Source organism: Neolamprologus multifasciatus, unplaced genomic scaffold (genome assembly GCF_963576455.1).
Source record: "Neolamprologus multifasciatus unplaced genomic scaffold, fNeoMul1.2 chr04_unloc_1, whole genome shotgun sequence".
NCBI lineage: Eukaryota > Metazoa > Chordata > Actinopteri > Cichliformes > Cichlidae > Neolamprologus > Neolamprologus multifasciatus.
The window spans coordinates 59,948-84,061 of NW_028181984.1; the positions used below are offsets into that span (position 1 = coordinate 59,948).

General features: G+C 39.8%; 1 protein-coding gene across 1 annotated transcript; it reads right to left on the minus strand.

Annotated features, from left to right (window-relative positions):
• Positions 1-1,095: 1,095 nt before the first annotated feature.
• LOC146490374 (guanylyl cyclase C-like) lies at positions 1,096-22,183 on the minus strand. The gene is made up of 27 exons (XM_085153263.1): positions 20,547-22,183; positions 19,329-19,434; positions 17,155-17,222; positions 16,850-17,071; positions 16,635-16,753; positions 16,311-16,410; positions 16,095-16,200; positions 15,872-16,016; positions 13,925-14,010; positions 13,713-13,830; positions 13,524-13,605; positions 13,187-13,280; positions 12,100-12,162; positions 11,941-12,012; positions 11,748-11,852; positions 10,520-10,606; positions 10,129-10,261; positions 8,016-8,153; positions 7,732-7,820; positions 7,464-7,555; positions 7,092-7,250; positions 4,695-4,887; positions 4,349-4,523; positions 2,788-2,886; positions 2,565-2,659; positions 2,347-2,423; positions 1,096-1,468 (listed from the first exon to the last, which is right to left on the minus strand). The coding sequence occupies exons 1-27, from the start codon at positions 20,774-20,776 to the stop codon at positions 1,267-1,269; spliced, it is 3,255 nt and encodes a 1,084-aa protein (XP_085009389.1). The 5' UTR covers positions 20,777-22,183; the 3' UTR covers positions 1,096-1,266.
• Between the last annotated feature and the right edge of the window lie 1,931 nt (positions 22,184-24,114).

A 24,114-nucleotide genomic window follows, 5' to 3' on the forward strand; every position in this document is an offset into this window, starting at 1 on the left:
CCTCTGCCCTCAGAAAGAAACGGTCAAGCTGAGATATTTCAGAGAGCGGCAGAGGCCCCATCACCCTGCTCTCACGTGCACTCTGGGAGCCAAACAGGCTCAGAGTGGGAGAATGGCTTCACAGCTTGCAGGGACCTCATGATGCGTGGTGGAGCAGAGGTGGGCGGAGACTCGCCTGCATGCAGCACAATGGCAGAGCACAGGATCCCACTTCCTGCCACAGAGCTGGGTGGCACTGCTTTAGTTACAACTAAAACCATGTAAGGCTGCGGGTGTGTGGTCGTACTCTTTGAGCACGCTGTGGGGAAACACATTTGTTTGCTCACTAACATTGTGGCCACACCTCTCCCTTTTGTGGGCAAAAAGCAAGTTCATTAAACCTTAGAGTGAAGACTTGGCTTCAGGTTGGGGTACAGCTTTCATGAGTACTGGTCGAAGGTCGAAGTAATATTCTCTAAAGAGATGAAAACACAACTGTGTTCTTAAAAACGTATATTCACTGCATTTATACTGCACGTTGTACTCAGTATACTGAGATTTCTGTGTTTCTACCATGTTTTTATGGGTTTTTTAAAAATAAGATTACGATTTTCTACAGCTGTTTTTATTCCTCTGCACTGCTTGTGTGAAAGAAATAGTGTAGCAGGTGACTGTATAGTTTGTTGTTTTTGCCGTTGTACAGGAAAAGTACAGGAACTGCTTTAATTCTTGTGTCGTATTTCAAACATGTTTTAATAAAACAAACTAAAAATCAACACAGAAATATTTCTGATGCTGTGAAAACGGAAAGGTAGCATCATTATAGTGCAAAATAGTCTTGATGTACTGTTTGGATAGAGTTCCACTGTCTTTGAAGCAGAAAAAGATATTTACACGATAAATATATATTTTCTTTATCACGTGTTGCTCAATCAGTGAGCTTCCTGCAGGCAACATTGAAACATAAACAGAAGGATGTCTCAAAGTAAAGAAGAGTGCACTGGGTATCCTCGTCCACGTTATCTGGATCGCTTATGGAGAAACATTTGTATATAAATATGCCACTCTTTGTACCACAACAGTAACTACTTAACATCTTTAAAGGATCGGTAAGGCGAGTTGATCTCAAGGCGTTAGGCTGTTGGGGATGAAGAGAAGTGCTGCTGCTCCGGCGTTGTTTCTCCAACCGATGAATGAACAAAGCTGTCCAAAGAAACCCAGCAGTCCTGAATCTAACTTGACAAACTTGTACAAAGTCTACATCTTGTGCTGAAAGCTCTTCTATGATCACAGGTAGGTGCTCGGGTTCTCAGTGACAGCTAGGTGGAAGTACTCTGGCAGGCTGTCGCTCTGCGCGCTGCTGTTGGTCTCCCTCCGGCGGATTTTGGTGGACAGGGTCTTCCTCTTTTTGAAGCTGTCCCCTCCACGCTTCTCCAGACTTAACACGATCATCTCTGCCAGATCCTTCTGAAGCGACTGGAAGTTCTCCCTGAGACAGTAACATTAGATTATTGTGTAATGATGTAAAACTAAAATTAGGTATCACACTGATTCTGAAAAAAAATGTGGAACAGTAAAATATAAACTGAAAAACAAATGCTAGAAAGCCTACAATATATTTTATCTAATATTCAATCTGTCTAAAAGAAAACTACATTAAAAGGGGGAAACTTAAAATATTGCTCTTTATGAACTCAGTGTGCATAACATCGGACAAGCTTTGAACCATCCCTTAGAGCCATAGGTTTTTTGGATTGTGCCACAATTATGTAATTTTGTCAGATCAAATATTTTAAATGTGACTGAAGTGCAGAGTTGCAGCTTTAATAGAAGGGGTTTAACAAAAACTATTGCATTACAGAGGCTCAAAAGTCATTGGACAGCTGACTGACAAGCTAGTTATTTCACTACCTACGAAGCAGATGAATGATGACAAATGTTTTCAACAATTTGGAGCCTTCTTTGTGATATTTTTTCTTTCATAATATGAAAAATACTTTCAGTGAGTGCCAGGTCTGAACTTCAGGCTGACCAGTTTGACTCTTTTACTGTAACATGTCCACAGGGTAGTCTGGAGTCTCGCTAAAACAAGCAAAGCTGGAAAAGCAGTTATCTGAGTGGCAGCATGTATTACGCCAACATCCGCGTAATTCATCCTCATGTAGTAACTTTTTTAAAATTTACAGTTAATTAGTCTATTAATTAACAAATGAAGCACTTTAAAGTAGGTGGTAATCTAATAATATAAAGAACATACATTATTTATTAAATCATAATACTGTTTATGTATTGTGTTCAGGGTATACCACAGTCCAGAGTTCTTCAACAGTTTGTGTAAAAATTCTTTATTGATAGGACTTTACTCACGCGCTCGGTGGTGTCGGCAGGTTGTAACTTCCCCCGGTCACGCCTGTTAACCAGTATGTCATCATTTTTCCTTTACCCTGTGGGTGAGGTGCAGACGCAGACAAACACAAATACTCACACACACTCGTGACCTCAGTTTGTGTGGTATGGCATTTAAAGTAAATATCTACATGTGATCTTTTTAAGTAAGTTAAAAAGCCCAACACCACCCAGCTCACCTTCAGATACGTCTCTCCTCGTTTTTCATACTCAAACTTGCAGTCCGTCCTCTGCAGGATGTTGATGGTAGACTGGCTGACATGAATTCTCAGAGCTGGAAAGATGATGTGAAAAGCAGCCATCGGACTCTGTGCTTGCATCTGCCCTCCCTTTGTGCCAACTCAAGCTAAGAGCCTAAACTGCCAGTGTTGTGAGTGTGTAAAATGTGTGTGGTTGTCTTACGCAGGCCTGTGGACTCCATCCGTGAAGCCATGTTAACCGTATCTCCAAAGAGACAGTAGCGAGGCATCTTGTTCCCCACCACTCCTGCTGCACATGGTCCTGGACACAATTACATAACAGGATTCAATTTATGCTTCCTTTAAAAAATGTATTTAGTTTTTTATTAGCTTATAATTAACATTAACCTATACATATATTATTTGGCCACTAGATGTCAGCAGCTCTATGACAGACAAAGGAAAACCAAGTTTGAGGGCTACACACAGAGAGGTCTAAACTTAATGGTTTATAGAATTTTTAGGAGAACATAAACAAACATGAAATTATGCTGGACTTCTGGGATGAGCAAACTGATATTTCCACTAATGCACCCCTATACCATCAGAGATAGACAATTATGAACTGAGTGCTTGCTGCTGAACAGCTGGATGATGCCTACCGTCTTTAATCCTCTGTCAGTGCGCCCCAGGGTGGCTGTGGCTACAATGTAGCTTGCCATCATCAGTGTGTGAATGGGTGGATGACAGGTTGTGTAAAGCGCTTTGGGGTCCTTAGGGACTAGAAAAGCGCTATACAAATACAGGCCATTTACCATTTAATCTGGAGGATGTGGTTGTTGTGAAATCTGTTTATGTTGTCCTAGTAAGGCTACCATGGGGGCAGCCACTAGAGGTCGCTAGAATACTGGTGTGTATATGTTTTCCCAAAAAATGGATGTAGCCGCGTACACTGCTGCTACAATTCAATAAAAGCGGTTCGTGCTTGAGAACCCTGCATCTTATTGCCTCCGATCACGACAGTGGTACATCCATGTTTGCAAAAAAATTTTAAAAAAAGAAAGAATTTTTGGATTCATCTGACTACAAAAGACTTTTTCACTTTGTCTCAGTCCATGTTAAATGAGTTTTGGCTTAGCATAGACAGAAGTGTTCCTGCATCATGTTAATGTTTGGCTTCCTTTTTACATGATAGAGTTTGTATTTGTAGATGGCACGGTCGGCTGTACTTACAGACAATGATTTTTGGAAGTGTTGCTGAGCCCATGCAGTGACAGAATCATGTCTGTGTTTAGTGCAGCGCTGCCTGAGAGTCCGAAGATCACAAGTATCTTTGTATTGATTTTCAGTCTTGGCCCTTGCACAGAGAGATTACTGCAGATATCTCAATCTGTGATCATATTATCGAGGGTAGAGATGATCACTTTGTCGAAGTCTTCACAATTTCTCTTTGAGGACCATTATTATAAAATTGAGACACAAAATCTTTGCAGATCTGTGAACCTCTGCCAATCTTTACTGGTAAGACATTTTATATTTTCTCCTCTTTTTTCCAGCTTTTTGTTGTCCCATCACCTATGTTGCTGCTGTTGCCAGGAGATTTCATAAAATGTTACATTTATTCAATTTAAACATTTGATGTATTTTTTATTCTCTGTTGTGAGCATCATTTGTGCCTTTATGAAGTTTGTAGATCATTGAACTTTATTTAGATTTCACACAGCATCCCAACTTTTGCAAAATTCAGATGATAACATAGTAAAATCATTGTGAATCTCTGGTACCTGAATGTACACCAATACAGATCCATAGAGGAATCCCAGGCAGGTGCTCCAGCTCAAACGTCCCCACAAATGATAGGATGTCCAGGGCCATGTGGGCAATGTCCAATGCATGCCTGTTGCCATTACGTTTGGGCAAACCGGATGCAACCATGTAAGCATCTCCTATTGTTTCAACCTACGAGACAATGGAAATGTAACTTATCTATAAAATCTTTGTTTTTATTCAAAAAGAAAATATTTATGTCTAACCCTAAGCACTTTCTTAGAAATTGTAGATTAATGCTTAAAAAAAATTGTGACCTCCTTGATAGTAGAGGCCTGGGTTTCTGTTATTCTGCTAAGCTACCTTGTAGACATCATGGTGATCAAGAATGCTGTCAAAGTTCTTGTAGATTTCGTTGAGCATATCGACCACCTCCATGGGGGTGCTGTAGTAGCAGAGGGTGGTGAATCCCACAATATCACTGAAATAGATGGTGACCTCCTCAAACAGCTCCGGCTCCACACTCCCCGTTTCCTTCAGGGAACGCACCACTGGGCTATGGAGACGCAGAGAGAGCGGAAAATGTGATTACTGTCAGATATATTAATGTTACATGACTACAACATGTAAACATCCAAATACAGCATGATGGGGGTTTTCAGCCTCTACACAGTGTAAACGCTGGAGTGTAAATTCTGCGCTCAGTCATGACCAGAGATGGGTAATCTGATTACTTTTTGCAAGTAACGAGTAAAGTAAGGGATTACTATTGCAAAAACGGTAATTAGATTACCGTTACTTTCACGTAGGAACGCTGCGTTACTGCGTTACTAAAACTGTGATTTTTTGCGAGAATGTCTCATGACAATGACGTAAGCGAGTGCGACGTTCGTGACAAAAGCTGTGTGCAGATCAACAATGGATCATATATCGAGTGCGGGAGAGAGTATGAGCGTGCAGCGTTTAAAGCTTGGAAGGACTGACCTTACTTTGAGTTTGATTCCATAAAAAGTGACAAAAACATTAGCGTCCGTAACAAGCACCAAGTGCGCAACGACGTAATGGGAAATTCACAGAGAAACTCGCGGATTCTTCAACTGACCGCTGCGGCTCACCTGCACCAGGGTAAACCTCCGCCTAACCCACTCCTGCTTTAAAGGTGAAAATAGAGCAACAGATTTTATTTTCTGCTGTGTTTTACTTGCATCTATTTGAAAGAGTGAGTGTAAACACAAAAAATATTTTATTTTATGTGCTGGAATGTGCAGAAAATAGGTTTAAATGTTAAACTAATTTCTTCAAGTCAAAGAATAGTGCATATAATTTAATTTTTACTTGATGCATAAAGTTAAAAGATTAAAACTGTTAAAACAAGTTTAAAAAAAAGAGACTTTTCCATTTGATTACATTAATTACTTTTGAAAATAAGTAATCAGTAAAGTAACGGGATTACTTTTTTGGAAAAGTAATCAGTAATTAGTTACTGATTACTTTTTTCAAGTACCTTGACCAACACTGGTCATGACTATTCAGTTATAAGGCTGCATAGTCAGATAGAATGCCCAGAAGAGACGGCGGTCATTACTTCAACAGTAAATGCACAAGTGTACAATCAAATTCATGATTAGATTTGTGATGGCAAAGTCACTTTGAGGATGATAATCCATCTTGTTACAGAGCAACGAATGCTAAATCTTTTCTTGCTGAAAGGCAATCAAAGGAAAAGGTCTGTATCTCTATCCAAATAAAAATTAATGAAAAACAAAAAATGGACAACAACAAGCCTCCTCCCTACAAAGCTGACCTAGCAACCTATTTCTGACCTTGGAAAATAAGTTGGAAGCAGTTTGATGGAAAATATGATTTTTCAATAGTAAACCCCAGGCCTAATATAATTCTGACCATTATAAAGGCTGGATGCTGTGCAACAAAGTATTACGTGTTTTTAATACTTCTTTTTTTTTTCTTCTGCAAAAACAAATAAAAGAATAAAGTGTGGTGATTCTATAGATTTTGCCAGGTATTGTATTACAAAATACTCCAATTATCAATCACTGATTATGATTGAAAATTTGTTATAATTATATTATGTTTATATGTTATGATACACGGTGGTTAGCACTGTTGCCGCACAGCAAGAAGGTCCTGAGTTCAATTCCAACATCAGGCCGGGGTCTTTCTGTGTGGAGTTTGCATGTTCTCCCCGTGTTTGCATGGGTTCCCTCCGGGTACTCCGGTTTCCCCCCACCGTCCAAAGACATGCAGCTTGTGGGGATAGGTTAATTGGATAATCCAAATTGTCACTAGGTGTGAATGTGCGAATGAATGTGAGTGTGAATGGTTGTCTGTCCCTATGTGTTAGCCCTGCGACAGACTGGCGACCTGTCAAGGGTGTACCCTGCCTCTCGCCCTATGACAGCTGGGATAGGCTCCAGCGCCCCCCGCGACCCTGAAAAAGGATAAGCGGAAGCGAATGGATGGATGGATGGATGTTATGATACATGTGTTATATTTGATAACATTATTAATATCAGTATTCATAAATAGTCTAAATCTGCATAACTTGTCCCTAAACAGGTGGATATTTAGAGGGGTTTGTTTTTTTAAACAAAACCACTGCCTGCTGCTTATTTTTACATGTGTGGTGTGCAACACTATAATCAGCACAACATATACAGAAACACTGTAAGGAGGAGGAGAATGCAGACTTGAAAGTTCCTGGTGTCAGATGCCTCTGAGTCAGCTGAGTGTAAAACCTACCCAGGAAGAAGCATAAAGTTGAGGCGATCCGCTCTGTCCCTCTCAGCTTTGTACAAAGCCGTTCTCTCCTCCACGAGCTTCTCCAAAGTCCTGGAGTACATCTGCAGACGACGGATCAGGTTGTCCATGTACGTCTCTGTGGCTTGGTTATGGAGGTTACTGCATCAGATCAAAAATGTTTTATATCACCATATCAGCTGTTACTGCTACTTACTGCTCTTCATTTAAGAGAATATGACAGAAAGATGTATTTTTGAGGATAACCTCTTCACTTGGGTCTTTTATGTGAGGTGTTTGGCAGTTAGTTCAGAATGTGTCACGTTATAAAAATGAATCGAAGCCACACTGAAGAAACACACGATGGGAATCTACCTGAAAATATTTCCAAGCGTTAACTCGATTCTTTTAAAATCTGGCCTCCGTTCTGGGTCTTCCTCCCAGCAATTCTTTATCAGTGTATACAGCTGTATAGACACAGAGATACACACAAAACACGCATAAAAAACACAAGAAAAAAAGAAGAGGAAAGTGTTTTTATATACTTCATTTGAATGGATCCAAATAACTTTATAAACTCTATAAGAATCAGGTTGTGTTGCTGTAACAGCTCCTTTGCGTTTGAAAGGCTTTTTTTTTTTACCTCAATCTCTCTGTCTGACACACCCTCAAAGTTCAGGTCAGGTCTGAAGACATTGTGGCCGATAGGATGTTGCAATCTGTAGATCTTCTCTGTGGGTTTGCACAGCGGTCAGTTAAACAAGATAAGCATGGGACACACGTTACTCTGTGACCTCTGTGTTTCACAGTGTGCCGAATTTTGCATCTTGTATGTGTAAACTGGTCTTTAAATCAACAAAAACCGACTGACAAAGACAGACACATTTTTTCAGTTCTGCTGTTTATGGCTGTATAATGGTGGCCTACCTCTAACATCAGTGCAGTACTCTGTGTAGAAAGGGGCTTGTCTCATAACAATCTCATGGGCAATGATGGCGTAGCTGTAGACATCGCCTTTTGGAGACACCCCAAATTTACGAAGATGCTCCGGGGCGGTCCACAAATCTGATTGGACAGAAAACCAGCAACATCAGTTTATCATCAGTTACTTTCACCAATCAGAATCACACCTTTCAATGTCAGACACATTTTTCAAATATATTAATTCTATTTTTAAATCTGCAGCTACCCTAACCCTGAACATAAGTTCAGCATTTACAAAGTCAGCCCCCTTCCTCTGACTTCCCCTTGTAGCCGGTGCTCATCTTAGCCTGGCTTATTAGAATGTTCGTCAGACATATCTTCCTCCGCTGTCTTGCAGTACTTTGAACAAAAAATAAGAAGACTTATCTGAAATTACACGTAACCCAGTGAGCTGCTGCTGGAGCAAAGAAAAAGGTTAGCTAGTCTTTGACAGCCAAGCCACAGGCGGTGCAATATTCCCTCAGCCTGACAGAAACAGATAGTGACTCTCTATTGGAGATCCTTACTGTGTGTCTCTATGGGAGCTTTGTACAGGGACCTCCAGCTGCCCCTGAAGCCTATTACAGGTACAGTAGACAAAGCCTTCTTCAACACCTCTGACTATTCATAGTTGATGTGTTTGAAAAGATAATAATAGTGATCCTTCAGCAATGATGGGAAGTCAGGCAAAGAGATTAACTGTTTACCTGCAGAATGAGTCCTGATTACATCTAACAGGACAAACAATCCTGACTTTATCCAGCAGCCTCTACAGAAGTTACTGAGACCTCACCCCAGTTTCCTGAGCCAGCCTGGCTGCATTTTCTGCTTCCCTGCAGACCTCAGACCCGCCACTGCTGTTACAAGGTACCCTTGAACACTAACAGAGCCGAGCATCCTGGGTCGTGGAGTAGAAGCTCCTCGGCAGTGTTGCTGTTACAACCGTTACAAATGAGAGCAATCTCTTTAGTTTTTTAAAACAATTGTCCAAGTGTGGAGAATCCACTGGTGAAAAAAGTCTATGTCTGGCTGGTCAAGGAGAACTTTAAAATAGCATCTATGCTACTCTGTGAAGTAACATGGACGCCATTTAAAACCAAGGTGTTTGTTGTTTATGATAGAGATGCTGCTGCTATGTGTCGCAGCCAAATAGCAAAATTCTGCTATGTGGCTACGAAGGTCGATCAGACCCCGCCCCCTCCAAAACAGGAAGGAGTCTTACCCAAAGAAATTTTGCATTTCTTTTGTGTCTCGGGAGGTTCCACAGCAATACAATAGTGTCACATTGTTCTTCAGTTAAAAATTCAGTTAAAAGCAGGTTTTTTTCCCAGTTTATACCTTTTATAATAACTGTTGTGTGTTTTGTGTGTTGCTGCCAGAAAACTAATTTGTTTTTCCTTCCCAGTCTTTTTTCCTCACACTGACTTTCAGAAGTCAGAGAAAAACTAACAAGAAAAGCTTGTCATGATTTAGTCATGCATTGCAATCACCGTAAGGTAATGTCAGAGGCCAAACGAGTCATATCGTTGCTTAAGTTAAGCTAATGTTTATGTCTGATTAACATAAATCCTGGACAGTTTATGAGGAGAGGATTATTATTCAAGGAAGTCAGAATACCAGGAGCAAACCCATGCAATCTGAGGGAGAAGAGACAAACCCTGCACAGAATGCCCACAGCCAACAGGTTCAGACCCTGATGCTGTGATGTGACGGTGCTAACCACCACATCACTGTGCTCACCTGACCACAGACATGTCATCCCAAGCTCAACCAACAGGTAAAGCAAGAGCAAGGCAACAATGACCATCGAGAGCCATCAGTCTAACCCATGCTGGCAACCCTCATTAGAGAAGGATGATACAACCCAAGCATATAAAACAAGAAAACCAGCAACATCAAGAAATTATATGATTAAATCAAAATCAAGAAATACACTCCAAAAGCTTCAAACACTCAAAACTCTCACACAAACACTCAGAGCAGGATTCTAACTCAGCAGGAGCTTTTAGAAGAAAACGATGATCTCAGAGCTTAGATCAATACTCAGCCACACTGATAACATTTTTTTAAAGCTTACCTTTTCCTGGTTTTAGCATGGTGTTGCAGCCAAAGTCAGTGATCTTGACCACCATACGGTTGTCGACAACACAGTTGGAGGACTTGAGGCGGCCGTGGACTGCAATATTGCTCGAGTGGAGATATGACATGCCCTATTGAATATATACAGCAGAGCAGTGGTTATTATTTGCTATTTCAACAATTTTTTATCATGTGTTCCGGTTGTTTTTTCTCTTAAGAAAATCCTGAAATTATATGTTGCTGAAACAAAATATGTGCTGGAGGTGCTTTAAATGTGGTATTTAAAAACAAACCAGTTACCCAAAAGAAAACAGACAAAATAAAACTAAAAATAAAAGAAAGCATTTAATAAATCACATATTCAGAAAGGCAACTTAAAGAAACAATACCTTTGCTATGTCATACATGACTGATATTTTAAACTTCATATCCATGAATGTTTCATCTGGGTAAGAGATCCTGTCACTGAGAATGTACTGGGGGGAAAAAAACATGAGCAAATTCAGGTTTTAGCATTTTTGGAAACTGAAACAAGTCTGTGTGTGAGAGAGTCTGAATCATATGCATTCATAAACACTGTAAGTGTTCTTTAAGCACTGTGTGTCCATAACTTATCAACAAGTGAACATCAAAGTCACGGTGAACTATGCGTGCCGCTGAGCACTGAAAAGTCAAATCAGCATAGGGTCAAAAATTGTGTTTTTCTGCATGCAGTGTGCAAATGTGGTCTTTAAACTGTTGCCATTGGAAACTTTTCATTGCAGTCAGCGCAAGTGCTAAAAGAAGTTTTTGAATGATAACACAATATCTATTAAATTATTGCTAAGTTTGACCATAATATTATATTAATAAAAGTGTTATTGAAATGTGATCTTCTGCACCACAATGACAACATACACTCACTGGCCACTTCACCAGGTACACCAGTTTGACTGCTTGTTAATGCAAATACTGAATCAGCTAATCACATGGCAGTTACTCAGCGTGAAGAAGACCTGCTGAAGTTAAAACTGAGAATCGGAATAGGAAAGAAAAGTGATTTAAGTGACTTTGAACACGACATGGTCGTTGGTGGCAGTTGGGCCGGTCTGAGTATTTCAGAAATGTCGGATCTGAAAGGATATTCCTACACAACTATCTCCAGGGTTTACAGAGAATGGTTTGAAAATGAGAAAATATCCAGTGAGAGTCTCGTTCTCTGGGTTGTAACTTGTTGATACCCGAGGAGAATGACCAGACTGCTTCACACTAACAGGAATGCAGCAGTAACTCAAACAACTCATTACAATCAAGATATCTCTGAATGCACAACATTTTAAATCGGGATGTAGATGACCTACAGCAAACACAAAGCTCAAATCATCCCAAATTGGTCCTTTGAACATTGTAATCAAACGGCCTCCACGTCACCAAATCTCAATCCAGTCGAGCACCGTTGGGAACAGCAGGTGTAACTAATGAAGTGGCTGGTGAGTGTATTTCTGTGCTCATGGGTGTTTGTTTTTTTTATTGTTATACAGATTAGAAAACAATCTAAACGATAAGATAAACTGATTTACGAACAGAAATGCCAGCAGCAGGACCTGATATGAAGGTAGAAACAGTGTCTGCTCTTACCCTGAGGGAGCCCCTCTGACACAGCTCAAACACACCGTACACACCATATTCAAACTTCACTGTGCCATAAAATTTGGTCAGATTGTAGTAGTCAATGCGCAGCAGCTGGAACATGAAGACAGTGGCAGTGAGAGTTAATTATTTTTTTATGTACTTTTATTAACCTCTAAGATAAAACGCAGAGATATCTCACAGTGTTGAGCTCAATCCTCTGGTCCTCGGTGAAGTCTCCCTCTGTGGTTTTCAGCTCTTTCATGATTACAGGCTGGAGAACACAGAGAAAAGGACCGACATGATCATTTCCCTTTGAATCTTTTTAAAATCAGATATCAATTTTTTGGATTGCTGATACCTTCTTGTCGTAGCGGCCTCGCTGCCGGAAGTATGTACTGTCCTTCCTCTTATCTTCATCAGTCTGTTTCATAAACACACACATTCTTATCTTGAACTGCTATAGATCTGAAAGCTTTTTGATCGTCAATGATAAAAACCTTGAGCTTTACATACATTTTAGGACATTTTAGTCATAAATCTGGTGCGTGTAAAGAACAGGTTTCATTTTCAATAAGATAGCTGCAGATGTATGGTCCTGTTCTGACACAAGAATCACTGAGCAAACAGGTCCAAAACAGAGCAGGCATCCATGACTTAACATTCACCTTCCTTCTGGGTGTATCATGTTCAACATGGGCTGCAAAGCAGCTTGCAGAGGCATTAAGATCATCTGTTATCAGCTGGGATTGCCTGACTCTTGGACATCAGTTTCACTTTTTATTGAACTTTAACAGTTTAGCACATACTCCAACATTTTCATGTAGTCATATCTTATTTAATTTATCAAAAAATATAGCCTTATTGTGTCTTGTGTCATAGAGCTGCATTTTTTCAGCAGTTAGGGATGTTAGAGTGAATTGTTAAATGTTGTCATTTCTATGCTTGCCAACTCTGATGAAAGAAATTCCACTGTCCTTCCCCCCAGATTCTCGGGGTTGTAGGTGGGGGGCTGTAGTCTTTTATTACAGACACATCCTTGTGCTTTTTGATGTAAGCTTCCTGCGTTTACGACCCTTTGGTCAGCAGGAAGTCTGACACACACACATTCTCACATAACACACACACACACACACACACACACACACACATTCTTACAGAAGTTCACACATATACATACAATGCCTTGTCTTAGAACCAAGTGGCCGTTGCTTTGCTATGACGTGTTTTGTGTGAACTGTCTCTCAATAAAAAGGCAGCAGGAGGAGGTCAGAGTTGGGGTCATTTTCGTGGTGGACACGAGGCCTCCCTTGCGCAAATAATTGATCGATCGACTGTCTTGTTTTCTTCATGATGAATAAGTCTCTAGAATTAGCGGGGCTTGTGGAAACACAGACCCAACAAGGGAATAAAATCTGGAGTTAAAGTTTGCTGCTAAAAGCATTTACCTTCAGAGACACTTCCTTCTCATCCAGAGGGCCAATCAGGTGAGGTTCGATGTGAGACCATTTCTTCTGTAGAGAGCGTTCTTTCCTGTTCTGCCTGTCAGTAAAAAAATATTTTTAAAAAGCATGCAGTAAATGATCGTATATGTTTACTGCATAATAATATGTTGTTGTTCCAGGTTGAAAAACACAAGGCAGTATTTGCCACAGAGCTGTTACCCTGTCCTCCTTTACCTAAATAAGGCAAATACTGCCTTATTTTTTCAGCTCAGCTCTAGTGATGCACTTGTGCTAAAATGCAGCTCTTCTACCACAACTGGGAAATGAATCTGCAGTTTACCTGTAGAAGATAAGAGCGACTCCCGTCACCACCACAACGCTGAGACTCAGAACAATCACAATGATTTCCTGCATGTCAAACTCTGAAAGCAGACATGCATGAATAGAGTCGAAGATTCAGAGCTTTGCCTTGAATAAAGCATTAAATCATTCTGTAAATTATTCTGCAAAAAGTTCATGTGTGTTTTACCATCCGGCGTCTTTGGCTTGTCAGGAGGCAGCTTGTTTCCTGCCCACGGCAGAGTGGGGTTTTGGGTGTAATTGATGATTTTAGTTAGTGATGTATCAAACAATAGCAGAATTCTATACTATAGAGGAAGAGAGAGAGGAAAAATGTAAGAAAAAAACAGCGATTCACTTTTAATGCAGCAGTGTTAACTGATTAATAAACAAAGGTTTCACCTTGGCAGTGTTAGCTGATGTGTAAATGATTGAGAAGTTAACATCTCTGTCCCCATATTCATCAAGCACATAGTGTCCTCCCATACCTGCTTGCACACACAATCATATAAACAAGACAATAAAACATTTTGTATTATGCTTTTCCAAAAAGTTTCATTTAAAAAAAATGCTTTGACTCAATGTTACCTAAAAATTTGACATGAAAAACTGCAAATAATTATTTCATTATCAATAAATTCTGTTTATATCCTTTATTAACTGTTAGTTAATTGCAGCCATACAACATGAGAAATCTGCATTTCTGAAAGTCAAAGTTGATCTTTTAAAGCTTTGTTTTTTCTTTTTTACACAATAACTACAAAACATAGAGATTCTTTATAAACTCAGATCAAAATTTTTGCCAGCTGAACGGATTAACAGATAAATCGCACAAAATTACAAAAGCACTACTTGAAAAATTAAAGTAATGATTAAGTGGCAAAAACTGCTGCTCCTGGAGTGGCCACTGGAGGTTGTCTCCTAAAGTGACTCAATCCTTATAGACTCCCATGTTTAAAAGCCCCAAAACTACTCATCCATTTGTATTTTGTTAAAACGTAAAGTTCAGGATGTGGCAGCTTTGACTGCTGACGACGGTAACACTTTCATACGTGGAAACTTGATTTATTGTATACATGTATAAAATAATACACCTGAAACTTAAATTGTTCTATGAATGTTCAAAAAGGGATTCTTCCTGGCCCTACCTTTCACAATAAAACATGTGACAGCTGTAAATAAAATTGATTGGCAGAGGCAGGGTACACCCTGGACAGGTCATGTAACGCATAGAGACAGACAACCATTCACACCTATGGGCAGTTTAGAGTTACCAATTAACCTAACCCCTCACATAACTACATGTCTTCAGACTGTGGGAGGAAGCCAGAGTGCCCGTAGAGAACCCACGCAAACAGAAAGACCCCGCCCTGATGGTTGAATTGAACTCAGGACCTTCTTGCTGTGAGGGAACAGTGCTCACCACCGTGCCACTGTCGTGCCCTGATAGATTCCTAATGTTATATATAACAAACAACAGTTATGTGAATTAAACAATTGAAAAGCTGTTTATTTGTGACTGTAGAAATGACAGAAAGCATGTGTATTTTCACACAAGCGTAGAACAAATCAAACCTCCATGTAGAAATCAAGAGGTGACAATCACTTCTGGCTACAAAAAAAAGAAGCCATTTTCCAAAACCCCTGACATGCAGGCTTCATAAAACTGAGCCCAGAAGCAGGTGACCTTATGGTGACTCATCCATCTTTTATATACAGTCTGTGGCATCCCATTATTGCTGTAGTCGGTACAGAAAAAGAAATCATAATGGAATCGTTTTCATACCTGTACCCTTTAACCCTAAAGAAAAATCCAGAAGACCGACTGACCCTTTTACTTGGGTACAAGTAAGAGGACAGGGTAAGAGTTAGCCAGAAAACAATAAAAGTTACCATAAAACAAAAGATCAAGGGCTGTAAATACTCACTTTGATCTCATACTCTGTATCTTGGAGGACAATCTCCGCATTGCAGTGAGCTGAACTGCAGTAAATATTAACTCGAAGAAAAAACAAGCAATGAAAATCTCTTTATCCTTTCAAAGTCATCTGAAGTCATCTTCAGGTATTATGGGTTTTGTTTTATGATAGCATCCAAAACCTCAACACAGAGCAGCAGAATTTAAAAAAGAGACGGCGGTTGTGTTTTAATGTGAAAGCCATCTTTGTTCCTCAGCTGCAGTCAAACTTTGATCTAAGCAACATCAATCTTGTGGGCATAAAATAAAAGAATGTTTAACTCATCCTTCTTATTTCAGCTACTTGAATAGGCATGGTGTCCTCCCGGATGCTGCTTATCACAGTCCTCCGGCATTCTGCCTCCAGCTGTGTTATCTCTGGTCATACGCACCATAAAATGAGATGTTTCCAAATGGGTTGTCACCCAGAGAGCCGTTGTCGGTCCCGTTGTATTTTTGTATGCTGAGCATCCTCTCTCTGAGTGCTTTACCAAACAGCAGAGTCCCATCATGATATCCTGCCACATAATCGTTTACCTGCACGAGAGAATGGACGGTAAAAGACGGAGCAGTTACTTCATGTGGTCTTCTTTCTGAGCTTGAGGTGCGACTCACCGTTTCATTGAATGAAGAGCCAGAGGTGTAGTTTCTCTGCGGCAGAGTGACCACTAAGACATTTTCCATACCCGCAGAAGATGTGGTGTTTAAATAATAATCAGGGCTGAATGAAGGAAAATAGCTTCTTAGTATTAAGATTTCTTGATTCCCACTTAATAAAAACATTGTGGTAGCAGTGCATGTGTGAAACAATAAATTCATGTCCAGGCTTACTTGTACACATCTAGGAGAATAAACAGGAAGTCTTTGGGAATCTGGCCCACCAGCTCCTTTACTGAAACCATCTCATCAGTGTCCCCACACAAGATTAAAACTGAAAGAAATAAATCAGTTTTACAGTAAGCAAGAAGGAAAATTCTTCAGCTGTGTTAGTGCACTTCTTCAGTCAGACTACTGGTTATTCAGCTCTTTCAGTCTTGACGACTGCTACGGCTTAAATAACCAACTTACAATGAAATCCCCAGAGGACCAAGGCATTTTTCTGCTTTATTAAAAAACTATAAATTCTCAAAAACAGACAAAAATATTTATATTCACTGTTGCTGTGTCTTTTCGGAGACTGGAACATTTTTTTCAGGCCCTCCTCTCCATGAATTGTCTCTGTGTTTGTGCCCAGCATAAACTTGTTAGTAGCTGCCGTCAGTGCGTTGATATACCTGTGGCAAAGCAATGAAACAAATCAAAAAGCCGGTTTATGCTGGAGTGCAAATGAAACAACAGATCTTATCCATAATCACTTGAGTTTGGCTCACCAGAAGCAGTCCTCAGATGCATTGTTGGTCTTCTTATAGACGTAGAATCGGCTCCACGGCTCCTCCTTGAATGGCAGAGTTTCATTCATAAAGATAAGGAAAAAGTCACAGATCTTTCGTGCTGGAGGCAGAATTCGGGTTAGTTTAGGCTTGTAGTCACAAGAGAGGCCAAAACTTCCAGCAGAGATGATGGGAATGGTTAAACGCAGACCAATGTTTTCACTGGAGAAAAACAAACGGGCAAAAATTAAAAACTCATGAATTAAAAAATCTCATGAAAGTAAAAGAAAAAGATTCATACTTACTCTACTAACTGATAGGTGGCATATGTGCAGGAAGGCCCCAGCATGACACATCCAACTTCACCATTAGCCTGAAGAAAGTTACAACTGCATTAAGGAAAATGAACTTCAGAGCAGTTACTTCACAGTCTAGTACTTGCATTTATTCTTTTTGCTTCAATTCCTCCTAGCTCTGTCATTTTGCAATATTTCCCCAAATCCATTTCATTAGTCCCCAGTAAAACTGGACAAATCTGTTGCTCTTGACTGTGCTGGAGGAAGCAGTATCAGCTGTTTGGCCTAATGAGGCAAAAAAGTAAGAGCTGCACTGACTGAGTTCACTATGCAGCATGCTTTGTCTACATTGCACTGTGCTTCTATTTAGCCTGGTGTTTGTGGTGATACTTGTATCTTGACATTCCACTAATTTATAAGTATCATAACTTCTATATCACCAAACCCTCTGGTAAACTTCCTCTTTAGCTCAGTAACACAGTTACCTTCCAATCTAAACCAAACAAAGCTCATAGTTTAATCTCTTGCAAGTGATGGCAGTATCATCTTCACATAATCAGTGAGTCTGTGGCATCAAACACAAGTCATCAAGTCATCCCCAACACCGGCTCCAAAAAATATTTCAGTATTTCTCTGATCTCTTTCACTTCTGCAGCCTTCCTCTCAAATCTCTGCTCGTCTGACACTGGACACTTGTCAGATAATATCTTCAAGCTGCAGACCTTATATACTGACTATTGTTTACCTGAGGTCTATACTGTATGACTTTGTGGTACACAAAATGGGCAAAGGTATTGGGTCATGCTGTCTGCCTTTACAATCACTGATGAAAGAGTGGGTTGTTCTAAAGAGCTCGCTGAATTCAGACGTGCCACTGTAATAGGATGCCATCATTGCAAGAAGTCAGTTCATGAATTTCTTCCCTCCTAGATCCTCTATGATCAGATGTAAGTGTTTTTATTGCAAAGTGGAAGCATTTAGGGAGCAAAAGAGTTCCCTTCTGGCATTAATATCAGCATAAAAACTGTCCACCAGGAGCCCTGTGGAGGACTATAAATACCTTGGAGTACACATTGACAATAAACTGGACTGGGCGAAAAACACCACAGCACTTTACAGAAAGGGCTAGAGTCGTCTCTACTTTTTGAGGCGACTGAGGTCCTTCAACATCTGCCAGAAAATGCTCAGGATTTTCTACGAGTCTGTTGTGGCCAGTGCGATCCTCTATGCTGTTGCATGCTGGGGGAGCAGGCCGAGGGTAGCAGATGCCAACAGACTCGATAAACTGATCAGTAAGGCCAGTAATGTTGTGGAGATGGAGCTGGACTCCCTCAAGGTGGTGTCGGAGAGGCGGATGTTGTCCAAAATAAAGACAATGTTGGATAACACCTCCCACCCACTCTATGACATGCTGGTCAGTCACAGGAGCATGTTCAGTGAGAGACTGAGAGTAACGAAAAGCACCACTTAACACACTGTTTACTGCTACAGCTACACATGTTTCTTTTTCAGCTATTTATATATATATATATATATATATATATATATATATATTGATTGATTGATTGATTGATTGTACTACTCTTAGTTAGCGTATTATCTGTCTTGTTAATGTTTGTTTATTATGGAGCACTGTAACAAAAAAATAATTTCCCCCAGGGATCAATAAAGTATTCTGATTCTGATTCATGGCACCTTCTCTAGGCGTAACATGTAGATGTCCCATTACTTTTGTTCATATAGTGGATGAGGAAAGGTTCTTTTATAAATCAAATATAAATATTACTATTATTATTATTTGAATTATGACGAATAACAGTGGTGACATTTATGGAAAAAGTCTACAGAGAGCTGAGGTCATCACTGATTTCTTTGTTTTCTACTGATGATGTTTCAGAAATAATATTTTCACGCATCCCCAAGAAATGAAAATGTCCATTCATGATGTTAAGTTCATGTTTACAACTAGAACTGTCCTGCTGTGTGCCAGTTACAAGCCAATTTAAGCATAACAACCTCAAACCGTCAGTAGTGGCAGAACTGCAAAAACCCCTCAGACCTATTTACAAGATCTAAAACAAAGGCTTTAAAAAAAACTCAGGGGCTTTAGGAACAAGAAAATCACATCAGAAAGTGTTATGTCTGATTGTGCCCACTATGTTTAAGCAAGTAACCACACTTACATTTAGTTTCTTGAGTATTGTCGACCCCTCGCACGTGCTGCTCCCGCAGCCCTGCCGCTTGTACAAGTTGGTGTTGAACCCATTGAAGTTAGCAGTCAAAGTGAAGCTTGAGTCATGGAAAAAAAATGATAAGAGTTATGAATGTCAGAAAACAATGAGATTAGATTAGTCTGACCTTATGCACTGGCAAAAATAGGTCTAATGGTTGAATTTGCATCAGAAGCAGGAAGAACAGTAACATTTTTTTAAAAAAGGTCCCTTAATGACAGATACAGCAGATATGTTTAAATAACATATCTAAACATAACATATTTAAATCTCTAAATTAGTTTCATTTGTATCATATCTGTCAATATGTTTTCCCCTACAGAATAAAATGCTAAAAATCACTTAAAATAGCATCATAACAAATGCTTTTGTCCACCAGAGCAGCTCTGGCTCCGCCGTTAACAGCACAGCTGCACAGCCACAGAGTGCAGGATCAGAGTCGAATGTTGTTACGGGTAGCTATTAAACATTCCTGAGAACTGGTACTTCTACAAAGATGATAAACTGTGAGTCATCTTTTGTCCTTCTGTTGGCATTGACTGCAAATCTTGCATCAGTCCTTTTAGTAATAAAACGAGCAACCTTGAACTATTTAACAACAGCGAAAGTGACATATGATTTGGTACATAAACCACAAGTTAATGATGTATTTAACTTTTTCGTGGTAAACACACACGAGCAGTAAAACACTGGTCAAACACCAGTGAGCCAGATTCCTGGAACAATGATTTAAATACACAGAACACTTTTAAAAGCTACTTTAATGGTTTCCTAGCAGGACACGACTATTTTAGCCTCGCCTTGTACACACAGTAAAAGGACCTAGAAAGAGGTATCTTTTATATCTATCTGCAGGCAGCTTGAGAAAAATGTATTTATATGTTGTATCTTTTTAACCTATGATAAATACAATTTCATGTGAAAATAAGATAATAGTCATACATAAATGTCATACTTTTAGACTAGGCAAACAAAAACCAAGCAGTCCAGATTTTTCATTTTTCATTTTTAAGCTAAGTGTGAAAATTGACAGTAAAGTATGTTTTGTGTAGGTTAATGCATTCGCAGAGAGACTTTAAAGATACTACTATATATATTGATACCCTTCTTGTTGTTCTTCAAGCCTGATGTGTTTTGTTTTGTGTGTTTTTTCTGTAGGGTATCTATCTGTCCATACCATACTTATCGTTCTCCTGCTTGTCAGCTAGAATAGCTTGTTCAACGGCCACCTTCACAAGTGGCATGCTCCATTCATAAGTGTTGTCCTCCAGCAGTACAATATTCATGTAGTAAGAACGGTTTGAATTCAAACAGTCATCAATCATGTCACTGGCGACCATGGCAAGCGTAAGTACTCCCAGGTAAAGTAAACTGGACATCCTGATCACTGAGACTTTCATTTTTGCCCCTGAATTTTTGGCTCTAGTATAGATGTCAAAAATAGAGACCTCTGCTCAGGTAAACAGGATGCTGGGAGCACGACATATCTTCCCCACTGATGACAAAAGTTCAAAAACAGAAGTCAGCACATCTCTGCAGTAACCAAAAAGAAGTCGCTCTCCTGATCCGATGCCAAGAATCCAGGTAAGAGAAGTTTTGTGTAAGATCCCAAAACTTTCAGAAAATTCAAAATATCTAGATTGAAGACCAAAAAGAAAAGAAATAACAGCTGTTATGTTCCTCTTGGTAAAGACCGAGTTCAGTAATCGTCCACCTTAGTACAGGCTGGTCTCCTTTTGTTAATGAACAACTGCCGGGAGACAGAGGGAGGGCAGGGCAGGAAAAACTCACACACTCTACCTGGAATGACACCTTACTTTAAAAAGTGACCAGGATTATAATTTACCCTGTTTATAAACACCAAGTTTAGACCTGCCTCCCTATTACCATCTAAAAAAAGTTTATTTCCTTGTTTTCAGTGATGATCCCGTCAAGTTTGAGAACAAATTACAATGTCAGATTTTTAACAACAGCACATTAAATCTGGCTCCTGGAAACAGAACACAACAGTACACAGTGGCACCACTTAAACACCTGTTTTGCCTTTTTTCTAACCGCTTTGTTTCCTGCACTGCAGACTTCTTTACGCAGAGGCGGGGGAGACGCTTTCATGCTGAGGGGGTCAAAGCTCACAGGAGGCCATAAAAGCAAAGGCTTGTGTGGAGCTGATAAATATTGCCGACCATAAAAGCCAGGTCGATTAAGCCTGTAAAATTCTTTGCAAAATGCTCATAAAACCTGTGCCACTGCATTTCATTTTCCGAAGAAAAAAACATTTAAATCCTCAGAGGTGCTGTTCAATGTTTCAAGTAATTTCTGAAATCCTCAGCTACCTTCTAACTAAGATAATCTGTATTTAAAACACTATTAGTGTATAGCTTATAAATAGTGTAATTAGAACCCAATTAAGACAGTATTTTAATTATTATCACAAGCATCACATAAAAACCTATTTATCACATCAGGATAAAGGTCAAGAGCAAAGTCATAATAACCTGATAAATGCACTGATTTGGTATTTTCTGCTTCCAACTAACTAAAACTTTCTCCACCACAGAGTTCAACAACCATTAAATATGAATTCACTTTAGCCAGTTATCCAACTTTTTGATTAAATCTTTGACTTTCAGTGAAATGTATTATTGAATAGAATATGTATTGTCATGATTATCTTTTCATCACAGCTTTGCCATTTTGAGCAAACTGACACATAAAGTTAAGCTAAAGTTATGACTATAGACTCTTAATGGTGCCTGTTTCACATGGATTTGTCCAATTTGACTAGATTGATTAAAATTACTTAAGTACAGATTCATCATCTGTCTTATGTGAATATTTGAGAAACTGCTTATCTGCTGGGATTTTTGGATACAACCTTCTCCGAGGTTTATAAAGAATGGCCTAAAAAAGAGGAACTATTCATTGATCATGGGCAGTGAGTTACTAACATGGACCAAAATCTGTGAGGATTGTTTCCAGTATGTCATTGAACTTGTGCCATGAAAAATTAAGGCAGTTCTGAAGGCAAAACTGGATTCAACCCAGTACTTCAAAAACACTTCTGTTTGGAATAAAATAAATACAAATTAGGTTTGCGAATAAAATAAACTTTTAAATTATTGCAGAGTGTCCATATTGTAAACAAACAAACAAAATAACAAAAGTATTTGGCATTGATGAATTTACTCCTCATCAGCCCGTGGATCATCAGTCCACTGTGCCGTTAAACCGAGGACTGACATCGCACACACACTGCTTGTCTAGTTGTCTAGTCGAGGATGCCAATGTTCACATTTTGGACAGAGAGGACAGATGGTTCGAAAGAGGAGTGAAAGAAGCCATCTATGTCCACTGTGAGCGACCATCTTTGAATAGAGGCGGTGGTTTACGACACCAACTCTCTGCCATCTATAATCCAGTTTTGAGATCCCTTCCCAGACGCCTTAACGCCCACTCACACCCTGGGCCATCTGACCTCAGGAATTCGCATGATAAGGTGGGGCCAGGTTTCACAATGAACTCACCCGAAACTCTGGCTGATTGGGACCCACACCCAGTTCCACACCTTGGCTCAGGCGATTAGAGGATCATCAGGGGGTCCTTTTGTCCCTCTGTGGGGGGAAACTCCCACCAGGTTTATATCTGGGACTCTCCACCATTTGACCTTAGAACTGAAGAAGCTTCTCGGATGAGAGGTGAAACGTCTTCAAGTAACTTAAAGAAGTCCAGACGCTTTTCTTTGCAAGCTCCTTTGACTTGTCTTTACCTCTTCAGAAAGTTTTGGCACCATTATCTCCCTGATGTATGGGTGGTTGGGAATTTCATATCACAGCTCGAGTATGCTGAGAAGACGGTGCAAGTCTATGTTTTCCATGACCTGCATTGGCTGGTCATCCAGAGTGATAAAATGAGTCAGAGCCTCTGTTATTTAAACTGCCCGTGGATTTTCTCTTGACATTTTTCATCGCTTTTCCAAAACCTGAGTTAAAGTTGGCTGTTCCGGTCCACACTGCTGACATTTTGTTTAGCCTAGCTACAGCAGCCTCCAGTTTCTCTTTTTTATCTGGAGTCGCCAGTCTCACTCGTCTAACCCTGTGCCTGTTTAGCGCGGGATGTCCCCCTAGTGGCCAATCTAAAAAACTACAACAGAAATGACAAGCCACCCTCTGATTAATGAAATAAATTGGTATCGGTTCATGGTATCGGTTAACTTTTACGAGTATGAGTACACACACATTTTACAGTATTGGCCCCGATACCTGATACCAGTATCGGTATCGGTGCATCCCTACTGATGACTTTCAGCTGGAAGATTGGTTTGGATCTTTGTGTATCCAAAAGTGAGCACTGACCTTTCTTTACTGTATAAAACTCATCTGGTGTGTGGGGATTATACCTTAAATTTAATATTGCGAAGTCTTTTGATTTATTGACATTAACCAGATGTGAATCTGAACATTTCATCATGCAAATCTCACATTTTTGATGGATGCATTTGTTTTTTCATAGTTGGTTTCATAGTATTCCAAAGTATTTCATGTGTCGCTTCATTATCTTTCCATCCTCTGTACGCATTTACCAAATAAGCAACCCCCAAAGACACCCACCGCTGCAGTCCCAAATCTATTCCTAAATCTTTCTTGAGGCAGACTCATTCTCTTTGCTTCAAGACAGATTTACTTGTTTCTGTGCACGTGAATATAAATGGCATCCTGTAAAAATAAAGTCTTTCACACAG